Here is a 22,331-nt window from a genome sequence, read left to right as displayed (position 1 = left end):
GTTACTAAACAATTATTTCCACACAAAAAAATCACCTAAGCAATCAATCAATTATAGCAAAATGACACTTTTTATACATGGCGTATACGAAGGGTACCTTACACATTAGAACCGATTCAGTACCAATTCATGATACCTGAGAATCAATACTCAACGGTACCACTTTTACCAATGTTCGGTAGTTTTGTGTTTGTGTGCTGATTGTGATAAGTGTGTTGCAAGGTTGTTATATCTTGTTGTTTATTACATTTCTGAATCTCATTTGCAAGTATTATATGGTAGAATTTGCACTGTTTGGGTGTATGTGAATAGATACCCAGTAGTACCGATTAAATTTGCCTATAAAAGTATCCAATTTGATACTCATTCCTAATGGCGTACCTGGATGGATGATGCAGGGGTCACACTCGTTGATGGCGTTGCGGCAGCAGGGCACAGAATAGCCCACCGAAGTCCCCTGCAGGGGGCATTTGCAGCGGATCACATCATACTCACAACAGCCCGAACACATAGCGTTCCACTCAGGACCGGGGCAGTCGTTGTACAAATACCTGTAATCTAAAAAAGATAATACTTCAGACTGACACTGTAAAAATATATATCTACGTACAAATGTGTACACAAATAGAGTGAAAGATTAGAGTGGGTGAATAGGAGGAAAGATGTAATATTTGTGTGAGCAGACTTGCTTTAATGTCCGCAGAGGGATGCTGTGTTTGCTCATCCTGTGTTTGTGGGAGCGTCTGCCTACTGGTGCTTTGGTTATTTCTGCAGCCATATGGCCTCTAGCTCCTCTTTTAGAATCACAAGTCTCACAGCAGGTCGTCATCTCTGTGTTTGCATTCTGCTAAAACTTAATTAATCAAGCAACAGGCAGCAGTAGGAAAGTTAAAAAAAAAAAAAAAAAAATGGAATCTGGTGAATTACAATGCGCTAATGTTTGATTTTATTTCTGTTTAAATGGGTTAAATAAAAACACACACGCACACCCTTTGAGCATTTTGCGAGATTATGCATTAGTGAATTTAGGTGCTGAAACTGAGAAGTGGAAATTCCTTGTGGCAAAAGAAGCGTTAACAGATGCAGCACTTTCGAACTTGGCAGAGAGTTCTGCCAGCATTTAGCTCATCATTTCAGTTCTGGACTTATATTCCTTTTCACATTAAAAACAGACATTCATTTTTTTTTTTTTTTTACAAAAGTAGATGCAAGCGGAAGATCTCTTTTGGACTACCGTATTTTCCGGGCCATAGGGCGCACCGGATTATAAGGCGCACTGCCGATGAGCGGGTCTAGTCAGGTCTATGTTCATACAAAAGGCGTACCGGATTATAGGGCGCATTAAACGGGTCATATTATTATTTATTTTTTTCTAAATGTAAAACACTTTCTTGTGGTCTCCATAACATGTAATGGTGGTTCTTTGGTCAAAATGTTGCATAGATTATGTTTTACAGATCATCTTCAAGCCTCTTTTTGACCGTCACTTCTGGATGCGCCGTTTTGTGGGCGGTCTTATTTACGTGGCTCACCTTTGGCAGCGTCTTCTCCCCGTCATCTTTGTTGTGTGCAAGGACGGGAGTGGTAGAAGTGTCAAAAGATGGAGGTAACTGTTTTAATGACAATCAGACTTTACTTAAATCAATAACGGAGCAGCATCTCCTCATCCATGGCTCACTAGTGCAATAACAACGCCAGAAATGTGTCCTGTGAAAGACCGTCCGACCGGAACTCTCTAATAACTAAAGTTCCTTGGGTGAATAATGTCAACTCACTGCACCGGGATGCTTTAGCGCATTCATGGCGAGTTTACTGACAGATATAAGTAAGAATGTTACACTACTTTATATTAGAAATGGCAACAGAGGAGGATGAATGTCCCATAACAAGAAGATAGAGAAAAAGAAGAAGCTTATCGACTACGGTGTCGCCACGGACTACAAAAGCGGATGCGTGCACATTTTCAGGACTTATGCAGATCCCAAATACAGATCAGCAGGTACCAGAAGGTAAGAAAAGTTGTTTTTCCATAATATTGCAAAACAAAACGCCAGATAATATGTCTTACCGTACACATACACCATAATAATACTTGTATGTGGAAGCACAGTACAATCCATCAAGCGGTGTGGCTTCATAGCTTACCAAAGTCGTACTAAAACATTCTGATAGATTTTTGAAAATAATGTTCTATATTTTCAATGGAATGTATACAATTTTGGTGTTGTTTACTTGAGTCATATTGCAGTCTACATGTATCTCTTATGTGTGACTGCCATCTACTGGTTACACTTATTTCACCATGTACCAAATAAAATAGCTTTGAGGTCGGTAAGCAAAACCATAATTATTCTGTACATTAGGCACACCGGGTTATAAGGCGCACTGTCGAGTTTTGAGAAAATGAAATGATTTTAAGTGCGCCTTATAGTCCCATAAATACAGTAACTTAATGTATAGAGCTGCAGGAGACACATCCCGGCATCGCCATAATGGCAGGATAGAAAGCAGGTGTCTCATTTACAGTGTTAGGAAAATTACTTTAAAAGGTAATTGACAACAGTTACTTGTTACATTTCCAATAAAGGTAATTAAATTACTAACTGAATTATTCTTTAAAATATGTACTTAATTAGTGAGAAAAGTAAATAATGTGTTAGTTTTTTAACTTTCATATACAGTACATCCGGTGTATGCAGTCAAGAGATTTTTCATGAGAGAAGAGTGTGTGAGTGCGGCCCTTTAAAAGGCGGTGCCTTCCGGCTGCACCAAATAATAATATAAATCCATTTAATAAAGTCAAATACAAATAAAGCAACAAGAGAAGTATCCCACACTTATCTTTTGTAAAGTTAATGTGTACAGCCGATATGGGCATCTACATCAACAATATGATTTTCCTGAGTGGCTGGACAGGACAAAAAATGTTTTAATAATAATAATAATAAATAAAAGGCATTTGCCTGTTGGCAAATGGAGCCTGACATTAGCGAGGGCGCACTCATTTCAGCATGGGTAGTCAATGGACTGGATGTAGATTGTTGTTGGTAGCACCTGTGGAATGTTTTCACTAATAGTAAATAAAGTGATTGAGCGAGTGTCAATGACTACGTTTATACTGCAGGAGTGGCCAAAATCAGATTTTTTCTAGCTGACTGCTTTATCAGACTCCAGTGTAAACGCGCACAGACCTCAACATCACTTGCATGCACCCTTCCATAAAGTGAAAACAAAGGAAGTTGAATGGTCGCAACACAAGGAATTTAAAAGTTGCAACACCTTAAAATGAGTGATTTTTATGTGAAAATAAATAGTAAGTATTATAATGTGTGAATGAATGTATACAGTGTAATATATTTGGGAGGGATGTAATCTTTTTATAGCTGTTAAGTAGAGGAGACACGGACATCAGTGTGGATCTACAGATTGGATTTTTCAACTGACATGTAAGCAAATACGCCACAGCGTCAATTCTGGTCTTTCAACAATCGCAATTTCTTCAGAATCAAAAAATATATTCATATATTACATATAGCCTAATATTTGCGCACTATTGACAAGTGATGCCCCGAAAATGTGGTCCGCTTCTGCTGGAGACTGTGACTTTCTCGCCCAAACCTGACGAAAAAGTCAGATTCGGGTTGCACTGCGTTTAGACTGAAGTCACATTTAAAAATATCGGATTCCAATCGCATTCTGGACTACCACTGGATGTGGCCTGAATCTGATGCCAAAAGGACTTTGGAGCGTTTGGACTGGCAAAAAAAAATATCCGATCTGTGTCACTCGAGGGCAAAAAAATCAGATTTGGTGTGCAGTGTAAACGGGGCCAAAGGTAGGGTCTCTCCTTGTCCACAAACGGGATATTGTAAGATTATTATTGTTGATGATTGTCACTTTATTATTCACCGTATTAGTAGTAGAGTGTGCGTGAGTGTGTGTGTGTGTGTGTGTGTGTGTGTGTGTGTGTGTGTGTGTGTGTGTGTGTGTGTGTGTGTGTGTGTGTGTGTGTGTGTGTGTGTGTGTGTGTGTGTGTGTGTGTGTGTGTGTGCGCCGCTTCTACTTAAAAAGAACTACAGTACTTTCTAAAGTGAATTTGCTGGTTTTCTAAAGCTGTCTTGTCAAAAGTAGCATGCCACATTACATCATATGTAACGGTAATGGAGTTGTAGCCTACGTAAAAGTAATAATTGAAATTACTCGTTACTAGAAAAATGTATTAACTGGTCATCTATCATGTTATTTGTCAGTTGGTCAGACTATGGGACAGAGGATGCTTGAACTTAATTTGACCACATTAACAAAGATCTCAAAAGATGTCACTAAAATATATCTTTTAAAACAGGCAAGAGAGCACCTTAGAGCACCTTTATCAACCAATTCCGTCCGTGCAGTGAAAATGTAATATCAGGTACGGAAAAAAAGGCTTTCTATACTATAACATTGTGTACTTTGTTATCTGTGGTTATGGTTTTTGGCAGTTTTTGTTTATGCTTTAAACCGACAGGGTGGCCAGATGGTCACTTCGTGGTTGGCGACTCAGAGTTTTTGACAGCTTTCTTTTTGTTGGATGACTAAATGTCACCAGCATGTTTGGCAAACATACTCGCGGTGTGTCAGCAGGGTGTACTCTAGATTGATTTTATCCGATTAATGAAGCTTATTTATTTGTTGTAAGCTTGCGCTGACCGGCTTTGAGTGCAGCGTCGTTGATTTTCACCGCTTTTTCTTTTTTATATCGGATGACATGCTCTCAATTGCTACCATGAACACTGGCTCCTTGCCGGTTTAGCCTCTGTAAGGAAGGCTTGTTTTGGTTCGCTGTGGCACCGGGAAGACCATATGTATGCCCTCCGAATGATACGGCTTTATCTTCTCTGCATATTTAAAAGCAGTTCACGGCAGAAAACAACTGTGACATTAAATTATTCAGTGTTTCCCATGAATTCCTTTGCTAGCGGCTGACAACAACAAGAAAATCAGACATCATTTTGTTCAGTCTTTTGCAATACAGGAAGGTAACATGTTACCTTTCAGGAGAATATATGTGTTGCCATCATGGCAATCAAGTCCCACACAACATTACTTCAAACTTTTAAGGCAGACCTTGGCATTTATTTTGTCTCGGTGGCCACATTGAAAGAAAAACATGTGTCTGGGGGTGTGTGTGTATGTGAACATCTGCTGTACAGTATGTGGGCTTGGGTCCCCTTTTTTAGGAACTCTAATTCAAAAACAGATCATGATGTCTGAAAGAATACTAAAAATGTTATGCACAACCACCTAAAAAAGCAGAATGGAATGATACGTTTTTATTACTGAACGAAACTGAACCAAAATATACATCAAAACAAAAATATTTACTTTATTAGCTATGAACGATAAAACATTATTCATTACATGATTGTCGCTCATCTTTAACTTCTCAGACCACCCACTTGATTGACATCTTTTACAATCAAGCAAAACGCAACAAACCAGGCAAAATATATACATAAAAAAACCCTACCTCCAATCTGATATAATATCACTTTTCTACAGAACATTGTATTGGCAGCTACAGTTTCGATGATAAAGTTTTGAATATAATAATTTCGAAATGTTCTGCAAAAATTATTGAAAATCTTAACAAGCCGTGTTTTTCCCAGTTATGTACTTTAAGATTTGCATGTATTAAAACATGTGCAAACTCGATACTACAAAATGTGTGCGCAAAGGATTGTCTCACTTTAGTGAGTACAAGAAGAGCGCAATCCATTTAGTGAGTCTGTCTTCATTTGGGGTGTAACGGTACGTGTATTTGTATTGAACCGTTTCGGTACGGGGGTTTCGGTTCGGTTCGGAGGTGTACCGAACGAGTACACAATGCTAGCAGCGACCGGGCTAGGACAACATGTAAAAGCCAGAGCTGGAAGACCCTCCTGCCTCGTTAAGATCTCCCGTTTGGGAACACTTTGGCTGCGCGATACAACAATGGAGGACGGAAGGTTTGCCGACATTGATCAGCAGGTGCTTCTGACAACACGTCAAACATGTGTTGCACCTTTCCTGCTTCCGGCTCCTAGACCGTAGTCGAGGAGCGCAGGGGAGACACTCCTCCAGAGCCAATGTATTCTCAGGGGCAACACCCTTCACTCTACCCGGCAGTGGGTCTCCACAGCTCCGGACTCCAGGGTAAATGACGAGTCCGGCGATTAGTTGCAAATCGTGGCTTTTGAGGTCTTGCACACAGCCAATCCAACAAAACACTCGCCACTCCCCGCAGCCGCTCCCTCACCTCGCTCGCCCACACACTCACCTCACATGCTGTCACATATTAAAGGGCCACACACACACACACACGCTACTCTCATAACACATGCTAACCCATTTGAAGCGTCACCACCGCATTCAAGCAGCCTCTCCTCGGCGAGTCAGACAGGGCTAGAGCAATAACAAATGTTTTTATAGCAGCAGATATAAGTCCATATTGCATTAAAAACTAGATGTTGACCCACTTCTATGGTGAAAGAACAATAAGCCCATATATAAATGATAAATGGGTTATACTTGTATAGCGCTTTTCTACCTTCAAGGTACTCAAAGCGCTTTGACAGTATTTCCACATTTACCCATTCACACACACATTCACACACTGATGGCGGGAGCTGCCATGCAAGGCGCTAACCAGCAGCCATCAGAGGCAAAGGGTGAAGTGTCTTGCCCAAGGACACAACGGACGTGACTAGAAAGGTAGAAGGTGGGAATTGAACCCCAGTAACCAGCAACACTCCGATTGCTGGCACAGCCACTCTACCAACTTCGCCACGCCGTCCCTTTTTATATATATATATATATATATATATATATATATATATATATATATATATATATATATATATATATATATATATATATATATATATATATATATATATATATATATATATATATATATATCCTTTTACTGCCAAGTTAGCTAGGCCGGGGGAAGGGGGGGGAGTTATCCTGAGGCTGAGTTGACTTGAAACTGTTTAATGTTGCACTTTTTATATGTAGAAGAAACGTTTTGTCATTTTATTTAATCTAACCAACAACTTGAGGCAGTTTAATGTTGATTAACGTGGACCCCGACTTAAACAAGTTGAAAAAACTTATTGGGGTGTTACCATTTAGTGGTCAATTGTACGGAATATGTACTGTACTGTGCAATCTACTAATAAAAGTCTCAATCAATCAATCAAACAAAGCACTTTATATGTAGAAAGGTTTTGTTAAGAAACCATTCTGAGCCTTATCTTATTTAGTTTTTATTTTATATATGTTGACCACATTTACCCTGGCAATGGACCTTGTGTGTATATGTATGTTATGCCATTGTTTACAAATTTGGTAAATAAATAACCAAAAACATTTATATTTTGTTGTTTTCTTACTGTACCGAAAATGAACCGAACCGTGACCTCTAAACTGAGGTACGTACCGAACCAAAATGTTTGTGTACCGTTACACCCCTAGTCTTCATTAATATGAAGAATATTTGCTGATCATCAGAACACCCACAATACTGGGAACAGAAAAATGCAATTATAATTACCGGTATTTAGCACAAGCAGTGTGATCTATTATGACTAAAATTTAACAGCGCATGCTATTTTGCGTCTTTATTCAGCACGTCTGAAAAGCACGTGCAAACTGACACAGTTACACACACGGCTGTGAGAAAGTAGGCGGTTGTGGACTAGCTCCGTCCTACATATGCTTAACACATATGGACTAAAAGCATTAAATGTATTGTCTTTTTGGCAATATCATTTTATAATTTTATAGCTGCTGGATGACGTAAGGGGCTGACACAAATTGACGCATTTTTGTGTCTGGAGGTTTTTTTAATGACATTCGTTTTTTCATATAGAATACATATTATTAACACATTTCCTATGTAAAAAAAAAAAGTATTGCAGTGTGCATTTTCTTGTGTGTAAACTCTGGTGAGCACAGTTGCAGTCAATGCCAGCCTCTCCTGTGAGTGCAACTTCAGCGTGCTAAAACAAGTGGTTTCTATTGTAGATGCACCACAGGACTGCTTCTAAAATGCCCATAAAAAGTGATACATCTCTGCAGCATGTTTGAAAACGCCACAGGTATGAGCATGAAAACATGAATGTGCAGTAAATGAGTGTCTCAATGGGGAAAGCACCATATAGTACATAACAAATTCTCATTTAAATAGCGCAATCTGCACCAAATTTCAATTGTGCACAGTAGATCACCAAAACACGCCCCCTAATAGTACACACAATTTTATGGTATACACACGCTGATTATCGCGTGGTATTTGGATCTAAGTTAACGGCCTAAGATGCAACCTTTATTCTGTATGGTTGCCTTGCTTATTTTAGTTTACACTAAACTGTAATGTATACATACAGGGTTGCTTGTCACACTCATTATTTCTCATCAATTTAGATCACAAATCATCTACATTCTCTTCTCTAGAGCAGGGGTCATCTTTTTTTTCTTCTTCTTTTTTTTAACATGTCCTGTCCATCCACTCAAGCACATCATATTGTTGATGTAGATGCCAATATCTGCTGTACATAATTGCTTTACAAAATAGAAGTGTGGGATACTTCTCTTGCTGCCTTCTTTGTATTTGACTTTATTAAATGGGTTTATTTAATGTTTGGCGCAGCCAGACCGGAGCAGTAGGGAATAGAAAGGAGAAGAAAAAAAAAATAGAACAGACGGCGAAATTGCAGGCACAAGAGAGGGATAAGACAGAGGGATAAGACAACAAAAAACAAAAACTACAGCAGCAAATATGATACCAAAATGTATAGCAAAGAACCAGTTAATGAAATAGATAGTAATAAGACAGAAATGACAATAAACATTATTGCACTACAAATGAAGCAGTAAAAATACCAATAGAAATAACATGATTGATAATTAATAATAATACTTACCTCTATTATCAACAAATACAATAACTTCAAATGAAACAATACATAGGCATAATCAATACTTGAAATACAAAAGAAAGACTATATTAACCTTATAGATTGTTATGGAAAAAAAATAGGTTAAGCTTTAGCAGTGTGCTGTGTTTCTACACAGTTTCCCCCTGAGAGCGTGTGACAGTGTTTATATATGTTTGATGCATGTGTTTATGTATGTGTATGTACAGTATGTATACAGTATATGTTTGTACAGTAAATGTGCGAGTGGATGTATGTAGTAGGGTTGTACGGTATACCAGTACTAAGAAATAAGAATTGAAAACGGTACTATACTGCCTTTGAAAGATACCGGTATTTGTGTATGTGGGCTCTGTACCGAGGATGTCGTTGTGGCTTGTGCAGCCCTTTGAGACACTTGTGATTTAGGGCTATATAAATAAACATTGATTGATTGATTGATTGATTTTTGTCATCCCTATGCTGTTTTGCGGTGATGATGTACAGAACGGAGGAGCATGATGTTGAGTGTGTTAGCACACACACACTCACAGAGCGCACAAGAAGAGAGTGTGAAGAAGAAAAATTGGCAAATAAAGGCAATTCTATTGGTTAATAAAGAGGGCACATGAAGCGCAATATGAAGGTAATTGGGCTTCAAAACTATCGATAAAGATGATGTTTTAAACACAGAAGCGTCACACTGTAAGTGCTGTTTTAATACATGCCTTACAAAAAGTGGCATGATTCTGGTATTATTACCTTAGCTTTGAACGTAGCTAATGAATTAAATAACCATCAGTCAGATCAACAGGTAATATAGTTAACTGGCTCCTCTGTTGTGCACATGCAGATACGTAGACACGCACACAGCTGCTTAGCTTGTTGCAAAATATTAGCGGAGTTAAAACCGCCAATGTAGCGTAAACTAATGCTTGTGAAACGACTGAATTTTGTAACAAATTCCTTCAATTGGTTTTTTATCCTTCACAATGTGTGTTTTACCTGCTTCATGTCTTAACTGTAGTTTTAGCCAAATTATTGTTTTTAGTATATACTAATGATTGTATTTGTCTTAAATCACATACCAAGAGTGGCAACCGCAAATCAAAAAGCTTTATGTCAATAAAGCTTTCTATTTTCTTCTAACCTAATCTAGATTATTGCAGACTATATGTAATATATACAATTGTAAATTGTTCTTTGAGTGCAACAAGAAAAGCCCAATGTGTTTAATGCCTGTACATTTTTATGTTAATCTTCTAAATTTGTTCTATGAGTGCAATAAGAACCATATTTTTAATATTTAACGTATAGATTTGTTGTTAAAATGAAAAGTATCGGTATTGGTACAACCCCTGACAAGCCCGCACCCAGATGACATCAGGACATAGGGCGCAAAGGGTGGCGAGGCAGAGTGCGAGGGTAGGCCCAGGCCGACAAACGACAAGCCAACCAACATGATGACAAACGAAAACAAAGCCGGCAAGTCCACCAGCCCCGACAACCACCACACGCCTCCACGGACCACAATAGCAGCCACCACCCCCCGCACCGGACTCAGCAGCCATGGGTGCCCGCACCACAAACAAACGGCAGCAAAGACAATCGCTGCAAAAATTTACCGACAGCCAGCACCATCATTCCAAATCAAAACGACTGAAAAACCGCGAACGACAACCACATGCCAACAAAACCTTGGAGACCAGCCAGCCCCAGTCCGGCAGCCAGCCCAAACGCCAACATGCAAACAAGAGACATCAACGCTAGCCCCCACCAAGAAACTCCACTCCCCAATCCAGACCATCACAAACACACCACCGCCCAAACAACTGAACCACAGCCCCCACACCAAAAAAAAAAACCCTGCATCAAGCCATTAATACAAACCCCACAGCACGAAGCTGAAACAGACGAACACGGACTCTGCAAAACTGCGCGGCGCCACACAAACCGTAAACGAAACAAGCGACCGCCCAATAAACATCCATTAAAAAAAACAAAAATAACACTTCAAAACCAAAACGGAAAAAGACACACGTCCAAACACAGACAAAAACACCAAGACCCCCATGAAGACAGAACAACATCCAATGACCCCTTCTCCAAGAAAGCATACCACGCGGCCACTTAACCCAGTCATACAAAAAAAAAACCACACACACACAGCCCGGCTAAATTACCCCAACTCCTGCACAACCCCCCCCCCCCCCCCCCCCGAGTACAACAACACCACAACAACAATGACTACCATGACCACACCAGCCACAACAACTCCATTGCCCGGTCGCGTATAGTTGAGGGTCCCCCACTCACTCCCCAAAAGGGTGAGATGAGATCAGAGGTCTTCCCCTATGGTGTCCACAGAAGTACTGCAGTGGGGTTAGTTTTGTAGAATAAAAACATGAATAAATAGTTTTACAGTATTATTATATTGATGTTAGCGTTTAAAATAGGTGCCGACTAGCATACTAGTTGCCATCTTGAGACAAGACTATTAGCTGCCAGGTAACGATAAGCACTTTATTTTCCAGCTAGTTAATAGCGGGGCTATAGTGTATTATTGAAATATCTTAGTTTTGTACAATAACAAGGTACCATTAGGACTGGTTTAATTTACAACACAAATGTATACAGCATAAATAAGTGGTGGGTACTCGCTCCATTTCTCCATCAGTTTGGGTTTCTCAGGACTGGAAAACGTTGAAGACCCGTGCTCGAGAGTAAAAAAGCTAAACTTGGGGTGTAAGGACGTTTTTATTTGTTCATGTCAAATTGTAAATATTCAGCTCCTCAGTATTTGTCCTCTAGGCTTTTACACACAGTAGTTTATAACTAAACTAGACTTAAAAAGTGTCAAACTTTTTAGATCAGGGGCCACATGGAGAAAAATCTACTCCCAAGTGGGCAGGACTGGTAAAATCACGGCAGGATAACTTAAAAATAAAGACAACTTCAGATTTTTTTATTTGTTTAAAAATAAAACGAGCACATTCTGAAAATGTACAAATCATAATGATGTTGGGTTTTTTTACACTTACATGTTCCGGTTAATAGTATTCTATCTTTGACGTTATGTATACTTTTTGAATAAATAATGTGATAATGTTCATCAGTCAACAGATTTGTGTTAATTTTCAATCTATCAAGATGAAACAATATCAAAATCAAATTACAGGATGTTATTAATGTAGTTTGCTCATTTTCCTCGACTGGTGCACTAACTTCATGTGGTTTATTTTTTTGTTTACATATGTAGCATAATCTACAAAGATACAAATAATTGCTATTGCGACATCAGGTGGACACATTTAGAACAGCAGTTTCTTTCATTCAAAAATGCTGCCCCATTTTTATACTTGGCAAACTCAACCCGTGGGCTGGATAAAACCTGTTCAAGCCCGCGGGACGTACGTTTGACACCCCTGTTTTAGAGCGTTATTAAATAGATAACCTTTTTGGACATGCCGTAATGAGAAACTGGAAATATATAATATATCATATTGTAATTGTACGCATGTTAAAAATAAACTAACACCATAAGCATAACCATACTTGCCAACCCTTCCGGATTTTCCAGGAGACTCCCGAAATTCAGCGCCTTTCCCGAAAACCTCCCGGGACAAATTTTCTCCCGAAAATCTCCCGAAATTCAGGCTGAGCTGGGGGCCGCTCCCCCTCCAGCTCCATGTGGACCTGACCTGTTTTCACGTCCTCTTTCCCACAATATAAACAGCGTGCCTGCCCAATCACGTTATAACTGTAGAATGATCGAGGGCGAGTTCTTGGTTTCTTATGTGGGTTTATTGTTAGGCAGTGTCATTAACGTCCTCCCAGCGCGGTAACAACACACAACAACAGCAGTCACGTTTTCGTCTACCGTAAAGCAGTTTGTCTGCCGTAAACAGCAATGTTGTGACATTCTTAAACAGGACAATACTGCCATCTACTGTACATGCATATGTGACAATAACATCTACGGCTTTTAGAGAGTGCAGTGCACAACTGCACACACAACAAGGAGACGAAGCAGAAGAACGAGGAAGATACAGCCATGGCGACGCCGACGACGAGTTAGATGAAGAAATAGCTTGTAAGTTCAAAGCCGCAGCTGCGATTGAACCTGGATAGCCTCCGGGAAGAAGTAGTGGACTACCAGGTTCTTAGCAGTGAAGATCTTCCTCAGGAAGCAAAGATTGACCGGTTTTGGGCCATGCTAGGGAGAGATGGAAGATTCCAGACTCTAGTGCATTTGATGAAAGCACTTTTGTGCGTTCCACACAGCAATGCATCATCAGAGAGGGTGTTCAGCATGGTTAGAAAAATAGTGACAGAGAATAGAACAAAGATGCACAATTCAACCCTTAACACAACAATGAGTAGATGAGTGTTATGTGTGTGTATATGTGTAAATAAATGAACACTTAAATTCAAGTATTTATTTTATTTATATATATACATATATATATATATATATATATATATATATATATATATATATGAAATAAATATATATACAGTATATAGCTAGAATTCACTGAAAGTCAAGTATTTGTTATATATACACTACCGTTCAAAAGTTTGGGGTCACCCAAACAATTTTGTGGAATAGCCTTCATTTCTAAGAACAAAAATAGACTGTCGAGTTTCAGATGAAAGTTCTCTTTTTCTGGCCATTTTGAGCGCTTAATTGACCCCACAAATGTGATGCTCCAGAAACTCAATCTGCTCAAAGGAAGGTCAGTTTTGCAGCTTCTGTAACGAGCTAAACTGTTTTCAGATGTGTGAACATGATTGCACAAGGGTTTTCTAATCATCAATTAGCCTTCTGAGCCAATGAGCAAACACATTGTACCATTAGAACACTGGAGTGATAGTTGCTGGAAATGGGCCTCTATACACCTATGTAGATATTGCACCAAAAACCAGACGTTTGCAGCTAGAATAGTCATTTACCACATTAGCAATGTATAGAGTGTATTTCTTTAAAGTTAAGACTAGTTTAAAGTTATCTTAATTGAAAAGTACAGTGCTTTTCCTTAAAAAATAAGGACATTTCAATGTGACCCCAAACTTTTGAACGGTAGTGTGTATATATATATATATATATATATATATATATATATATATATATATATATATATATATATATATATATATATATATATATATATATATATATATATATATATATATATACAGTATATATGAAATACTTGACTTGGTGAATTCTAGCTGTAAATATACTCCTCCCCTCTTAACCACGCCCCCAACCACGCCCCCGTCCCTCCCCCGACCACGGCCCACCCACCCCCCGAAATCGGAGGTCTCAAGGTTGGCAAGTATGAGCATAACCACAACTAGTTGTTGAACAATGGTAAACCTTGACGCTAGCTACAATCTCCAGTTGAGGTTAGACGCCACATTCTTTCTGGGGTTGGTTGTCAAACGTGTCACATATACTCATATACTGTATCTATACATGTCACAGTAGTCTGGCCTGAAGATGTCTTTTCCTGTCATTGCTTGTGTTGCGTTTGGTTGCATTAAGTTATGTATTTGTCAACTTGTCTGTGCAATTCAGCTTTCACATTTACTTCTGCTTTTTTAGCACTTTTTTAGACAACCAACCCAGTGACGGGGGTTAGTTGTCACGATGGGTCAGAGTGTTTTTAAAAATGTATTACCTCTTTGTTACAATGAGAAAGAAAATGAGCCGGATACACATTTCAAGCTAACTCCTGAATGTAGGAATGACTATTGAAAGATGTTTTGATGATGAGCAATTCACACGAGAGTAAACAGTGTGACAACCAAACCCATTATTCCCTACTTTATGATGGTTGTATTGCAAATTTATATCGAAAATGTTATGACGTGTAAATGTTCTGCTACTCTGTCTTAGTCAACAAAGGCACAGGAAATTAATCAAAGGGAAATTGGGTGCTGTGGTTCCAGTAGGTAAAATTTCTATGCAGGTTTTTCAATAGCAGATTTTGTGCATTTTGTGCCGTCTCAAGTTTTTTCGCCATCTGCAGAAGTCATACATTTATTTGACAATGTGGGTTCCGTTGAATTTGTACTTTAACCTTGAAAGCGCCACCAGTCTTTGTCACCATCTGTTTGACTTCTCAGGAATGTGTGATTCATGCCAACCATCAACACACTTACTATCCAGGCGGTCGCACTCCACAGATTCTTGTTGTGGCAACAAACAAACTCACAACCGCATCATTTTTTTGTACTGCTGTCATTGCGTAGTCCTATTGAATTTATAATATTCTGTCTCCCTTTGACCAAACTTGTGCTTTTTGTCCAGATGGTCATTTTTGTATCATCTGGTCAGGCAGGTCGTGGCTAGGAAAAAATACTTTTGTACAACAAATGTTCTCTTCTGTTTTCAGACTAAAAGACTGATGAAAATGTTCAACCTGGCATTGACCCAGTAACGGAGTAAGTGTTGTTTGCTTAAAACACAGATCTAAATCAAACCAGTTGCATAATACTACTACCAATTGCAGTTCAAACTGATGTTATGTTTGTAATAAGACCCAGATTGTGATCTGAAAAGTGTCATTAAGCGTGTGACTGGCCATTGTCAACAATCACTGTCGACTTTGACCTTTAACACGCAGCAAAGACCAGCAGAATGAAAACAGTTTAAAAAGTGTGATGGCTGCCACATGAGGATAAAGGAGGAGAAGACAGTTTGTCTTCCCGTGGGATTTGCTGCCTCAGCTTGCTAAAAGACACTAGAGCAGTCTAAAAGCTGAATTATGGGACGTAAACATGAAAAGGCCAAAAGGCTTTTAAGAGGTAGCCTGGTAATGTCATTAAAGTCCCGACAGAGAGATGACCAGAGGCTGCATTTTGGGATACTTCAGTGAGAACTCTTGCATTAGGCTTGGAGAAGAAGTAATATTTACAAGAGTCCGGGTTTGTTTATGATTAGGAATACTCAAAAACAAATTCTCACAAAACTTTGTAAAGGAGTGCTACATGTTGTAAGATGCAAGAACCCAACACATTTTATTGCATTTATAAAGATTTTGCAATACAACGAAACATTTACCCCACCTCAAAATGTGTTTTTTGTTTTGTTTTGCCTATCGTTCAAAATCATTATGTGTGACAAAAACACACATCTTTTTTTTTCTAGGAAAACGCTTGCAAGATGCGACTAATGGAAGTCATCATTGCAGCCTTCAAAGCCCTCTAAAACAACTGTAAAACTCTCCATCAACGTTTTATATACAAGCTGCAAGTATATACAGTCGCGATCAAAAGTTTACATACACTTGTAAAGTACATAATGTAATGGCTGTCTTGAGTTTCCAATAATTTCTACAACTCTTATTTTTTTGTGATAGAGTAATTAGAGCACATACTTGTTGGTCACATTGGAGCACATACTTGTTGGTCACAAAAACCATCCATGAAGTTTGGTTCTTTTATGAATTTCTTATGAGTCTACTAAAAATGTGACCAAATCTGCTGGGTCAAAAGTATACATACAGCAATGTTAATATTTGGTCCCTTTGGCAAGTTTCACTGCAATAAGGCACTTTTGGTAGCCATCCACAAGCTTCTGGTTGAATTTTTGACCACTCCTCTTGACAAAATTGCTGCAGTTCAGCTAAATTTGTTGGTTTTCTGATATGGACTTGTTTCTTCAGCATTGTTCACACATTTATGTCAGGACTTTGGGAAGGCAATTCTAAAACTTTAATTCTAGCCTGATTTAGCCATTCCTTTACCACTTTTGACGTGTGTTTGGAGTCATTGTCCTGTTGGGACTCCCAACTGCGCTCAAGACCCAACCTCCGGGCTGATGATTTTAGGTTGTCTTGAAGAATTTGGAGGTAATCCTCCTTTTTCATTGTCCCATTTACTCTCTGTAAAGCACCAGTTCCATTGGCAGCAAAACAGGCCCACAGCATAATACTACCACCACCATGCTTGACGGTAGGGGTGGTGTTCCTGGGATTAAAGGCCTCACCTTTTCTCCTCCAAACATATTGCTGCGTATTGTGGCCAAACAGCTAAATGTTTGTTTTATCTGACATCACATGGACAAAGATAAGACCTTCTGGAGGAAAGTTCTGTGGTCAGATGAAACCAAAATTGAGCTGTTTGGCCACAAAGGAGATGTGTTGCACTGCGTGAGACAAATGGTGGTCACACCAGATGTTGACTGCTTTTCTGACCCCCCAGACCCACAATAAAGCAAAACTGCACATTTCAGTGTGGCCTTTTATTGTGAGCAGCCTGAGGCACACCTGTTCTATAATCACAATGTTTAATCAGCATCTTGATATGCCACACCTGTGAGGTGTGTTGGATTTTCTTGTCATAGAAGAATTGCTCACCAGCACAGATTTAGACAGATTTGTGAACAATATTTGAGAGAAATATGTATTTTGTGTATATTGTAAAAGTTTAAGATCTTTGAGTTCAACTCCTGAAAAATGGGAAAACACAAGTGTTGTGTTTATATTTTTGTTCAGTATATCATTTTGTCTAAATTAAAGATTTTGTCGATTGTACATTTACTTTTACAGCAAACCTTGTTTTAGGGGTTTGTGTTAAAGGCCTACTAAAATGAGATTTTCTTATTTAAACGGGGATATCAGGTCCATTCTATGTGTCATACTTGATCATTTCGCGATATTGCCATATTTTTGCTGAAAGGATTTAGTAGAGAACATTGACGATAAAGTTCGCAACTTTTGGTCGCTGATAAAAAAGCCTTGCCTGTACCGGAAGTAGCGTGACGTCACAGGTTGTGGAGCTTCTCACATCTGCACATTGTTTATAATCATGACCACCAGCAGCGAGAGCAATTCGGACCAAGAAAGCGACGATTACCCCATTAATTTGAGAGAGAATGAAAGATTTGTGGATGAGGAAAGTGAGAGTGAAGGATTAGAGGGCAGTGGAAGCGATTCAGATAGGGAAGATGCTGTGAGAGGCGGGTGGGACCTGATATTCAGCTGGGAATGACTAAAACAGTAAATAAACACGAGACATATATATACTCTATTAGCCACAACACAACCAGGCTTATATTTAATATGCCACAAATTAATCCCGCATAACAAACACCTCCCCCCTCCCGTCCATATAACCCGCCAATACAAATCAAACACCCGCACAACACACTCAATCCCACAGCCCAAAGTACCGTTCACCTCCGCAAAGTTCATACAGCACATATATTTCCCCAAAGTTACGTATGTGACATGCACACAGCGGCACGGACGTACGGGCAAGCGATCAAATGTTTGGAAGCCGCAGCTGCGTACTCACGGTAGCGCGTATCCAACTCAAAGTCCTCCTGGTAAGAGTCTCTGTTGTCCCAGTTCTCCACAGGCCAATGTGTATCCAACTCAAAGTCCTCCCGGTAAGAGTCTATGTTGTCCCAGTTCTCCACAGGCCAATGGTTCAGCTTGACTGTCATCGTTCGGGAATGTAAACAATGAAACACCGGCTACGACTTAGCCGCTACGTGTTTGTGTTGCTGCAACCGCTTCCCACCTACAGCTTTCTTCTTTGCTGTCTACATTGTTCATTAAACAAATTGCAAAAGATTCACCAACACAGATGTCCAGAATACTGTGGAATTTTGCGATGAAAACAGACGACTTAATAGCTGGCCACAATGCTGTCCCAAAATGTCCGCTACAATCCGTGACGTCACGCGCAAACGTCATAATACCGAGACGTTTTCAGCAGGATATTTCGCGGGAAATTTAAAATTGCACTTTACTAATCTAACCCGGCCGTATTGGCATGTGTTGCAATGTTAAGATTTCATCATTGATGTATAAACTATCAGACTGCGTGGTCGGTAGTAGTGGGTTTTAGTAGGCCTTTAAAGCATTAGATTAGTTAACTCCTAGCTAACAACATGTTTTCTTGTATTTTTGTGACTAGTCGTTTCAGACATAGAGGGGTTATGTCTTTGTGCTTCATTACAAACTGCATGGAAATGAACCACGCTGTGTGTTTAAGACTGTTGGAACTGATTGCAAGCATCTTTTTAACAGGTACTTAGTGTGACATACACAAATGTGTTGTCACATTTTTGTTTTTTTATGTATTTGCTTTTGTATTTTTAAGAGCCTCAGTGTTCAGTAGAATGAGCAGTGAACTGATAATTCAGGCACAGGCCTATTCCACCTTTCGCCACCAGGTGGCAAAACCCCTTCTGTGAGACAGGTAGTATAGGTGGTCACGTGACGTCTTCTCTTCAGATGAACAAGGAAAGAGAAACGTAACAACACACAAGCTGACTCTGTCTCCTTTTTGTCCTGTTTTATCAGGTAAATACAATATTAGAACATACTACATGTTCTCTATGAGCACTTTATGGTGTAAAGCAAAGATTCTCTTGGTTCTTTACCAGAAATGTCGTGATTTTGTAGAACTTTGATGTGTGAAGTGAATCTCAGTGTAAACATACAGATTCATGGCAGCCATGTTACTGCTGCTTAAAAACGTGTCCTTTTGTTTGTTTCTGTGACAGTATTATGTTGCTCCCTGCAGTATTTGAAGCTCCGTTTTTCTAGTGTTTTATATGAGTGATGCCTGTTGCATTTGAGACAGTATATTTTCGTTTTTGATTTAGTTAGTTGTTTCTCTACTGAAGTGCCTTGTAATGAATCTTACTAGTCCATTGTGTTATGCCAATGCAGTATTTAGCCTACCTTTTGGGGTCCATATTTTGTGAATTGTGGTTTCATGATAAATGCCAATTCATGGTTTGGATAAATAAGTCCATGTTTATGTGGAACGTTAAAGGACAACTCCGTTCTAAAAATATAATTGGTAAATGCCAACGTTAAGAACCAGTTGATTGATACTGTGAACATAAAACATATGGGAATATGAAGGAAATGATGTTTATTGTGATTTTGATGATGATGTGTAAGAAAAGAAGAAGATATGGGTTTATTGTAATTTTGTGAATGTGATAATTGAATACTGAAACTCTTTAAACAGAAAGAAAGAAAGTGAATTAAGTTGATAATTGTTTAATAAATGAGATGAACAAGGAAAGAGAAACGTAACAACACACAAGCTGACTCTGTCTCCTTTTTGTCCTGTTTTATCAGGTGAACAACACTGCAGAGCAGTTTGTAAAATATAATCTGTCAACATAGCCACACCCCTGGGGCGTGTTACAGATTCTTGGGGGCTCGTCCGGGATTGGCTCCTCCCACCGACCTGGAGTCGATCCCAAAATCTACATCGGTGACCCAGAGAGAGAGACTTGCCGATGCGACGTGTCGGACCTGTATTACACAGACCTGGTGATGCGACGTGCTGAGTGCGTGGCCCAGAGGGAAAGCTGCTGATGCGACACGTGGTGCCCTGAGCCGAAGGAGAACTGTCATTCGCTGAGAGCAGAGACTGTTTGAGAGACTTGGACTGAGCGACGAGTGGTGGGAAAGGGACTTGTCATGGCGGACAGAGCGAGGAAGAACCTGGTCTGGGAGATCAGGAAAGGCCTGCTTTCGTTGTCACCTGAAGAACTTTTCCAAATTGCCAATGGTGTCGGCCCAGTTCTAGACGAAGATCCGTCACAGCTCGACAGTGAAGACGTGAATGGGTGTTTCGACCACATCCATGAGTTCATGCACAGTAAGCGACTGCTTGAGTCTGAAGATACCGGTATGGTTGAATTACTTTTGTTGAAGGATGCTATTGATAAGGTCATGGAATCTCACAGTAATGTTACTTTACCAGTTGATTCACATGCACGTGAAGAGCCAGAGCTCATTGATTTAGCCTCTGGTGGGGTCAGCCAGCCAGACACAGCTAATGTAACTGGTCTAGTTAGTGTAACCTCTGATGATAATTCTCAGTTACACACTGCCTCAGGTATTGCTACTACAGCTAACTCAGTAAATGTTATGCCAGATGATATTCAGAAAATGCTTGAAAGTTATGAGGATTTGAGTAAGAAACTACGCCAATTCATGAGTGTGCCCACCTCACATCCAACCTCACAACCCACACTCCAGAGTGTGCCCACCTCACAACCCACACTCCAACACCCTCCTCCATCAAACAACAACACACCATTCTTGCTCATGCCCACTTCTCATCCTCCCCCACAACCTGCACCTGTACAGCACATTCCACTGAACAACCCACCATTCATACCCATGCCCACTTCACACCTTACCTCAAAACCCACACCTTTACAGCTTCCTCCCCAGAACCCTGACACCCCACACCATACACACGAGAAGATGGTGTCCCTGAGAGACTTGTCTTACCTTCACCGCCGTGAATTTAAAGTGCAAGGGGGCCAGATCGGTGATCATTCTTCTGACATCAGCTACACTAGCGTATGCCGGCAGATCGACGAAGGATTAAAGGAGAACTTCGGTGACCTTGAAATAGTGAGAGGTGTACTACGGATCATTAAGCCTGGAGATTTCAAGGACATGCTCATGAATAAGGAGGATATGACCGTAGCAGAGCTCAAGGGTTTCCTTCAGTCTCACTTGGGAGAAAAGAGCAGCACAGAACTTTTCCAAGAGCTAATGTGTGCTAAGCAAAATGAACATGAGACCCCTCAACAGTTCCTGTATCGTGTAATTGGTCTGAAGCAGAGAATCCTGTTTACATCGAGACAAGCTGAAACTGAGATTAAGTGCAGCCCAGAGACAGTCCAAGGTGTCTTCCTGCACACCGTGTACCAAGGAATAGGACACAAGCACAACGATATCCGCAGAGAGCTAAAGCCCTTACTCTCTGACAGCACAGTAACCGATGAGACAATCCTGAAACATGTCATGAAAATAACAAGCGATGAGAGTGAGCGGCGACGCAGATTGGGATCACTACCCCGGCAGAAGCAAACAGCTGCACATAGTGCCCAAATGGAGGTAGAACCTGCAAAAGAGTCTAACCCGAAGAAAGAGACTGTTGATCGTAAAACCAAGACAGACAATGTACTACAGCTCACAGAGAGGATCGATGTGTTGACTAAGCTGGTTGACTCATTGGCTGCAACTGTGGAGAAAAATCGTGCCTGTCGATGTTCGTCACCTAAACCTCAAGCAGGTAGGAAAGAGAGACAGTATGGCTGTCCAAAGTGTCTTGAGAAGGGTCTACAGGACTGTAAACACTGCTTTTACTGTGGCGAAGAGGGTCACCGAGCAGTAGGCTGCTTGAAAAAACCTAAGCGCCAGGGAAACGAGAGCCGGTTGCTGAAGAGGGACAGCCAGTAACCGGAGCGACCTCAAAGTCCCAGTCTGAAGATGTACAAAAGCTTGAGGCTCACAACAACCACAGCTGTGGTGAAGATAACCCTCAGAGAACAACTGCAGAGGCAGTTACTGTGAACAGAGGACGGCGTCACAGAAAGGCGACTGC

General features: G+C 40.1%; 1 protein-coding gene across 1 annotated transcript in view; it reads right to left on the bottom strand.

Annotated features, from left to right (window-relative positions):
• pamr1b (peptidase domain containing associated with muscle regeneration 1b) overlaps positions 1-22,331 on the bottom strand; it is an 88,350-nt gene that overhangs the window by 47,659 nt on the left and 18,360 nt on the right. The window contains exon 2 of the mRNA XM_062035513.1: positions 382-558. Within this exon, the coding sequence (XP_061891497.1) occupies positions 382-511 (130 nt within the window). The 5' untranslated portion in view covers positions 512-558. The remainder of the gene's footprint in view (positions 1-381; positions 559-22,331) is intronic.

The sequence above is a fragment of the Entelurus aequoreus genome, linkage group LG24, assembly GCF_033978785.1.
Source record: "Entelurus aequoreus isolate RoL-2023_Sb linkage group LG24, RoL_Eaeq_v1.1, whole genome shotgun sequence".
NCBI lineage: Eukaryota > Metazoa > Chordata > Actinopteri > Syngnathiformes > Syngnathidae > Entelurus > Entelurus aequoreus.
This window is presented reverse-complemented; position numbering and strand designations above follow the sequence as displayed.